Raw genomic sequence first — 7,874 nt, forward strand, 5'->3', positions numbered from 1 at the left:
CCTTTGATATGCATTATCAATAGGATTATAAAGGTTATATTAACTCTATAAGGTTAAATGAACAATACTTGACCTTTTCTTTCCTTTGTTTCATGGTTATTGTTGCATGCTCATTTGATCTATTTGATATTTTTTTAGGACTATTGATATATTATATTTAGAGATAAAAAAGAGTAAATCAACGATAACTTAATATCAATAATAATAAAACAACTAGCAATAATATATATATATATATATATTACATTGTATCACATATGTATACATTTTATGTATGTGTATATGTGTAGGGTTGCAATTATAAATTTTCTTTATCAATTATAGATATAAAATTGTATATCAAATACGTAGACATCATGACATAAAAATCACTAAAATGGTTGATTGGTGATATATCTATAAATGATATAAATAAAATCGTCTATCAATTAAAGATAATATTATATACACATATACGGGTGATGGATCGCTAAAATGACTTATCAATAATAGAGTTTATGATATATAAATGTTATATCAACCATCCACCCAAAATGCCAACGTTCCTTCTTTTCTTCTTTAGAAGTAAAAATAACAATAATAATAATGGAGGTAGAAAAGAACCAAATTTGGAGTCTAGGAGTTGTTTCCGTTTAGTCAACAGTATGAAATTTGTTGGTGCTTCCTCTCTCATTCCCAACCCTTTTAGATTGGTTCCTACCAGTTAAATGAACATTGTTACTTGTTTTTTAAAAATAATATGAGCTAATTGGACCAAGACCGTCATAGTTTAAGTTTGTTGAATAATCTTGTGTTGAACTACTAAACACAAAATTGAAAGTTAGGCACATGCATGGCGTAACTTTAAAATTGAAGATCAATATTATCATTATATCTTAAAGAAAATTACCTACACATAAGAACTAAACAGCAGGACGCTACTAATGTAAATATGATATCAACCATACGTTTGATTAAAAATCACATCATGTTTATTTACTATTAGATTTATATAGTTTTTAATCTTTTGTTTGAAAATAATTTTCACATCAACTTAGGTTTATTGCAATTACATATCTAAATTTTTCATTCGATTGAACGTCCCTTAAATCTTGTTGTTTGTTACCATTACACCCATGAATTTTTAACTAGACCAAATCCTATATAATTTTTTAATTATTGTCATCAACACGGAATGTTAGTACTAATATCAATATATCCATAGCATATATATACACACACATAAACTCATGAAAAAGGGTGGGTGCAAAAAGATTAACAAACTACACGAAGTTAATTGATGAAATTAAAAGTTCAGAGATGTAATTATAACAAAACACAAAGTTTGAGAGTTTAACTGTAATAAGCTCATAGTGAAATCTTGAAGACTAGTTTGTGTAACTTTTCGTTTTTTCATAATTTTTTTAGAAATATCCACCCACAACAATATTTTTTTTAAATATCTTTTCTTGATATTTTGATAAAATTAAAACTTCGATATTTCCATCCACGACAACATTTTAAACCTTTCAACATTGTAACGGAAAGAATCCATTCCATTACTTTGTTAGATGTATCAACAACAAGAGTTGACCTCTAATCCATAACCAAAAGCAAACAAGAAAAAAACAAAACTCTTCCTTCTATTGCCCAATTCACACCAAGAAACTGCAATCTCCCTCTATCTCTGTTCTTTCTGTGTGCCTGTGGAATGTGAGGTGCTTTTGAAGGTTGAAGATGGAACTTAAGAAAATATGGAAATGAGATTCTGGAAGAAAGGAGGCCGCCATCCACTGAATCACTCTACTCCAAATTTGCATTTGAGTCCCTTCATTCTAATAAAATTTGTTCTAGGTCCCTACTGTAGCCTCTATTCTCTAACTCTATTAAGTTGAAATGAAGAAGATGGTGATATGCAAGTAAAGGAGTATAATGACAAAAGAAAGAACTTTTGAACTAATTTATCGGAAAAAGGGGTTTGATTATTGTTCAACGGACATGGACAAAACCAATGAACATAGGAAACGTGATGTCTAACAATCATTATTGCAATTTTGATTATGCAGCAGACCACAAGCCTTTTTCTTTCATCCTTGTGCTCTAGCCACCCTCCTCCGGTTTTCTTCCTTTCGTTTACAAATCACTATTGTAGTTTTCATTTCAAACATGTTTTATTTGATTACATTTAAGAAAAGGAAAAAAAATCCCCAAAAACATATAATAGGGTCCAAGTAGATAGCTTGTTCATTTAGGATGCTTAAATAAATATATATATTGAAAAATTGTAACATGTTGCAGCCACCAGCCAGAAAAACCCGAATGTCCCCCACAAGCACACCCACTCACCACCCACAAAGGAAAGAGAGAGAAACGAGATGTTTTTTTTCTTCTAATCCAAGTCCACAAAGTTTCATCTCTCTCTCCCATTCCTTCATAAAAACAATCCCAGCACAAAGCTCTCTTTTAAGATATAAATTTAAATGTTAAGTGAAAATCTAATCATCATATTGATTGCCCTCCACAACGCAAAAGATGAGCGAACAATATCATTTCTAGTCTCACATTTCATCATTCCTACCACCGACTTTTTCCCTATAAAATATCAAATCCCACCAGTAATTACACTAATCCCCTCCCTTTCTCTTTCAGCTACTTATGCACTAGCTCACTTTTCAACCAATTCTAGCTCAAACCTATCCCACTAAAGCTAATATATGTTTTTTTCCTCTCCCCTCTATGAAACAGGAAGAAGAATGTAAAGCAGTAAAGGATGATGTGATGAGAGAAGAAGGTAAACTTACAGGTCATTTCCACAGCAGTATTATTCTTCAGCTTGATATGGTTTTCTTCAGAGCTGTGTTCCTTCTCCTGTTTCAGTATCTGGTTTTGAATTCTGGGACTCCAGTTATTATAGGTCACCACTACCCTCCTCATAAGTCCTTGCTCACTGATAAAGCAGCCCTCCTTGCCTTCAGGAAGTGCATCATACATGACCCCACTTCCACTCTAGCTAACTGGATTGAGGCTGTTGATGTATGCAACTTCACTGGCGTTGCTTGTGACCGACACCGTCATCGGGTATCAAAGCTCAGTTTGGTTGATGTTGGACTTGTGGGAAAGATTCCACCCTTCCTCTCCAATCTCACGGGTCTTCGAATTCTAGATATTGTTAACAATAATTTTTTTGGGGAAATTCCTCCTGAACTCTTCTCTCTTCGAAATCTTCACCGCCTTCGGCTTGATAGCAACAGTTTGGAAGGTCCTATACCAACTTCCCTTGCTAGTTTGTCCAAGCTTACTGTAATAAGTCTTATGGAGAACAAGCTAAATGGTACAGTTCCACCTTCTCTGTTTTCTAATTGCACGTCCTTGCTTAATGTAGACCTGTCCAACAACTTCCTGATAGGAAGAATTCCAGAAGAAATTGGAAATTGCCCAAAGCTGTGGAATCTCAATCTGTACAACAACCAGTTCAGTGGAGAACTTCCTCTATCTTTAACAAACACTTCGCTTTATAACTTGGATGTTGAATACAATCATCTTTCTGGCGAACTACCTGCAGTGCTTGTAGAAAACCTTCCTGCACTTAGCTTCCTTCATTTATCGAATAATGATATGGTAAGCCACGATGGAAACACCAATCTTGAACCATTCATTACTTCTCTTAGAAACTGCAGTAGTTTAGAGGAGCTTGAATTGGCTGGGATGGGGCTTGGAGGGTGGCTACCCGATTCTATTGGTCATCTGGGTGTCAATTTTTCTGTTCTGTCTTTGCAGGAAAACCAGATATTTGGATCAATTCCTCCAAGTTTAGCCAAGCTTTCGAAACTTGCAGGGCTGAATTTGACATCAAATCTACTTAACGGAACAATTCCGGCAGAGATAAGCAGGTTGTCAAAATTGGAACAACTTTTCTTATCACACAACCTCTTCACTTCTAACATTCCAGAAGCATTAGGCGAGTTGCCACATATCGGATTGTTGGATCTATCTCATAACCAACTTTCAGGAGAAATCCCAGAAAGTATTGGATGTTTGACCCAGATGATCTATTTGTTTCTCAACAACAACCTCTTGACTGGAACAATACCTTTAGCGTTGGTGAAGTGCACAGGTCTACAAAAGCTAGACTTATCTTTCAACATGTTATCAGGAAGCATTCCTCGAGAGATATTAGGCTTGCAAGAGATAAGAATTTTTATCAACCTTTCTCATAACAATTTTCAAGGTAACTTGCCCATTGAGCTTAGCAAGCTGAAAAATGTTCAAGAGATGGACCTTTCATCCAATAACCTCACTGGAACCATCTTCCCTCAGATATCAAGTTGCATTGCGCTGAGGTTGATAAATTTTTCAAATAATTCCCTCCAAGGTCATCTTCCAGATTCCCTGGGTGAACTTGAGAACCTTGAATCCTTTGACATTTCAGAAAACCAATTGTCAGGTCCGATTCCAGTCAGTCTGGGTAAGCTCCAATCTCTCACTTACCTGAATCTTTCATCCAATAACTTTCAAGGAATGATTCCAAGAGAGGGGTTTTTCAAATCATCCACACCTCTGTCATTTTTGAACAATCCACTCCTTTGCGGGACAATTCCTGGAATACAAGCCTGTCCGGGCAAGAGAAATCGATTTCAATCACCTGTATTCTTGACTATATTCATTTTAATCATATGCCTATCATCTTTCTTAACAACAATATGCTGTGGGATTGCTTGTCGACGTCTAAAAGCAATTATTTCAGCACGAAACAGTGAGTCGTCAAGAAGATCAAAGATGCCAGATTTTATGCACAATTTTCCAAGAATAACAAGCAGGCAACTATCAGAAGCCACTGGTGGTTTTGATGTACAGAGACTAATTGGTTCAGGCAGTTATGGACAAGTCTATAAAGGCATTCTTCCAGATGGAACCACAGTAGCTATTAAGGTTTTGCATACACAATCTGGAAATTCCACAAAGAGTTTTAACAGAGAATGCGAAGTTTTGAAGCGAATTCGCCACAGAAACCTTATAAGAATAATAACAGCTTGTAGTCTTCCAGATTTTAAAGCTATAGTTCTACCATATATGGCAAATGGAAGCTTGGACAACCATCTATATCCACATTCACCTACCAGCTCGACTTCGGGTTCTTCAGATTTAAACCTTATTGAGAGGGTGAATATATGCAGTGATATAGCTGAAGGAATGGCATACCTGCATCATCATTCTCCAGTCAGAGTCATACACTGTGATTTAAAGCCAAGCAATGTACTTCTGAAAGATGATATGACAGCCCTTGTCTCTGACTTTGGGATCTCAAGGTTAATGACCCCTGGAATTGGAAGCAGTGCAACTGTTGAAAACATGGGAAAGTCAACAGCAAACATGTTATCTGGATCAATTGGATATATTGCACCAGGTACAATTCTCTGCTTTTAAGAACCCAAGAATTTCACTTTCAATTCATCTACATACCAAGCAAATGTAGAAAGTTAGGAGTGTCAAGTGAGTTATAGCAGAGTCGACAAAAGCTTCTCCATCTCCATCTCTATTGGCCATAATCTCCACAAAGATGCCTACAAAACAAAAAGGAGGGCGAGAGGGACCTAATAAGAGTTCGCCCAATTCAATTGCATCATTTTTTAATCATATATAGAGTTCTTAAGTTAAGTTAAGGTTCTCTCCTACATACCTTGATAGGTTATCAACATCACTAGGTCTAAAAGCTTGAGTTGAAAGCTATAAGGCTATCAGAAGTTGAATCGTTGAATATATTCCCAAGGATTTAAATGAGAGAGAGAGAGAGAGATCGCAAAACAAACATCCACTGTTTTTTCCTTTTTCATGTAGTACTTTTATCAAACATGATAAGTGCATCAATTAAGTTACGCCTATTATTCATGCAGAATACGGATTTGGTTCTACAGCCTCCATGAAAGGAGACGTTTACAGCTTCGGCGTGCTAGTTCTAGAGATGGTAACAAGAAAAAGACCCATAGACGACATGTTTGTTGAAGGGCTAAGTTTACATAAGTGGGTGAAGAGTCATTACTACGGCAGAGTAGAAAAAGTAGTGGATTATTCTCTACAGAGAGCTTTGAGAGATGAATCACCTGAAATGAAGAAAATGTGGGAAGTGGCAATCCGAGAGCTAATCGAATTGGGTTTGCTCTGCACTCAAGAATCTCCATTCACAAGACCCACAATGCTGGATGCTGCTGATGACTTGGATCGATTGAAGAGATACCTTAATGGTGGCGACACCACAACAACGTTTGCTTCGTCACTTGGAATTTCATCCTCCACTCTTGACGATGACTCCAATTACTCCCCACAAATTACCATTGACAGAAACATGTAAAAATCCCCATTTCCACCGTATAGCCTTTTGACTTCTGAAAATCCCCATTTGCTCCACTCAGTAATTGGGGGTTGACAATGATCGAAATCACGATTGTGGGGTTCAAAGCTTGTATGGTGGCCAATCAAATGGAGATTTTGTGTGTGTGGCGTGCGTCGTTGGCGGCCACTCGATCCCATAGCTGTTGAGGTGATTGAGGTTTTGGAAGAAATTGGAGGAAATTCATTCATAAACGCCATGTTTGAAAAACAGAGACGTATAGTTGAATTTCGTTGATTTATTGATCCAAATTCGTTGAATTTCGCCTTCTGGGCATTGTCTGTTGGTTGTCTTCTTGCATAAACCAATCAGAGGGAGAAGTGATAATGGGGATTGTGACTTTTGATATAATTGAGAATTGAGAAGCAAAGAAGGCTGTAATGATTTCATTTTCCCACTTCTTCCCAGCAGCTAAGTTTAACTAAAATAGATTGGTTTGAAAGATAGTCCGATCAAAATCCTGGGTTGTTGTTGAGATTTAAAAAGGTTCGTAACCTCTTGCTCGTTGTAGAAGAGAAGTGGCTGGGGCTCCTTTGCATTTCTTATTTGAGCCACTCACTCGGGGCTCTCAGTTCTTCATTATCCTTTCTAGTGCAATGACGATATTAAATTGCCAAAATTACACCCTTTCAAGTTTTACTTTTCAAACTAATATGCTTCTTTTTTTTCAAATTAATATGCTTTTTTTAGGCTACAAAATGACAAATTTGATCAATTATCTACGTATTGATAAAAGATATGATAGAGATTCTTTATATTTTCCTAATCTTACTTAGTTTTAAAATTTTGAATGAATGATGGGTGAAATTTTTAAAAGATTAGGTAAGAAAAACAATAATTTATATCTTAAAATTAAAGAAATGTGAAATTTCAGTGTTAAATGATTGATACAATTAACTCATATTGTTTCATCTTATTTCCCAAAATTAAAAAGCTTTTATAATGATCATGGACTACACTTTTATTGTGTTTTTAGTTAAATTTGTGAAACAAAAGTCTGCCTGAAAGGATAATGAAGAAAATATGGCACTCAATTATGTTTTGAATCTTGCCTAAGAAAACCTACCTCAATTATGTTTGATAACACCTATTATTCTAGGTAAGTCCCACAACAAATATAAAAAAATAGCCTCCATCATCAAATTGATAAACAACTTAATTGAAAACTTGTCCGAGGATAAAGAAGGAAAAAGAAATGCTAACTTCTAACCATTCAAAACATCACTTTAGTACAACTTAATGTTGTGTTTAGATTATATTTTTAAGTGTTTAATTTAGAAAATGAGTTATTTTTAAAAAAACCAAAACAATCTTTAGGAAAACGAATTTAAACAAAAATGAATTTCGTGAAGAAAAAAAAATTCTTAATTCAATTCAAACGAACTCTAAATTGGGCCACAACTATAATTTCAGAAACTTCAATAAACGTAAACACATGAGAATGGATTTGGATACAACTCTTCACTCTAGGTACCAACTATAGATTGGAAGTGAATTTTTATCCAATGCA

The 7,874-nt window shown here is 35.3% G+C and overlaps 1 protein-coding gene and 1 long non-coding RNA gene across 2 annotated transcripts; one reads left to right on the forward strand and one right to left on the reverse strand.

The window, feature by feature from the left end:
* Positions 1-1,428: 1,428 nt before the first annotated feature.
* LOC116402718 lies at positions 1,429-2,915 on the reverse strand. The gene is made up of 2 exons (XR_004215268.1): positions 2,781-2,915; positions 1,429-1,862 (listed from the first exon to the last, which is right to left on the reverse strand). It is a non-coding gene; the product is annotated as an uncharacterized LOC116402718 (long non-coding RNA).
* LOC101211325 (putative leucine-rich repeat receptor-like serine/threonine-protein kinase At2g24130) lies at positions 2,194-7,012 on the forward strand. The gene is made up of 2 exons (XM_011653510.2): positions 2,194-5,383; positions 5,871-7,012. The coding sequence occupies exons 1-2, from the start codon at positions 2,716-2,718 to the stop codon at positions 6,323-6,325; spliced, it is 3,123 nt and encodes a 1,040-aa protein (XP_011651812.1). The 5' UTR covers positions 2,194-2,715; the 3' UTR covers positions 6,326-7,012.
* Positions 7,013-7,874: the final 862 nt, after the last annotated feature.

This window comes from Cucumis sativus, chromosome 3 (genome assembly GCF_000004075.3).
Source record: "Cucumis sativus cultivar 9930 chromosome 3, Cucumber_9930_V3, whole genome shotgun sequence".
Lineage (NCBI taxonomy): Eukaryota > Viridiplantae > Streptophyta > Magnoliopsida > Cucurbitales > Cucurbitaceae > Cucumis > Cucumis sativus.

Excerpts from the sequence above, each read along its gene's own strand:
- LOC101211325 (XM_011653510.2), top strand. The coding sequence starts at position 2,716 with ATGAAACAGGAAGAAGAATGTAAAGCAGTAAAGGATGATGTGATGAGA. Across the intron at positions 5,384-5,870 it reads AATTGGATATATTGCACCAG|AATACGGATTTGGTTCTACA; the intron begins GTACAATTCTCT and ends TTATTCATGCAG.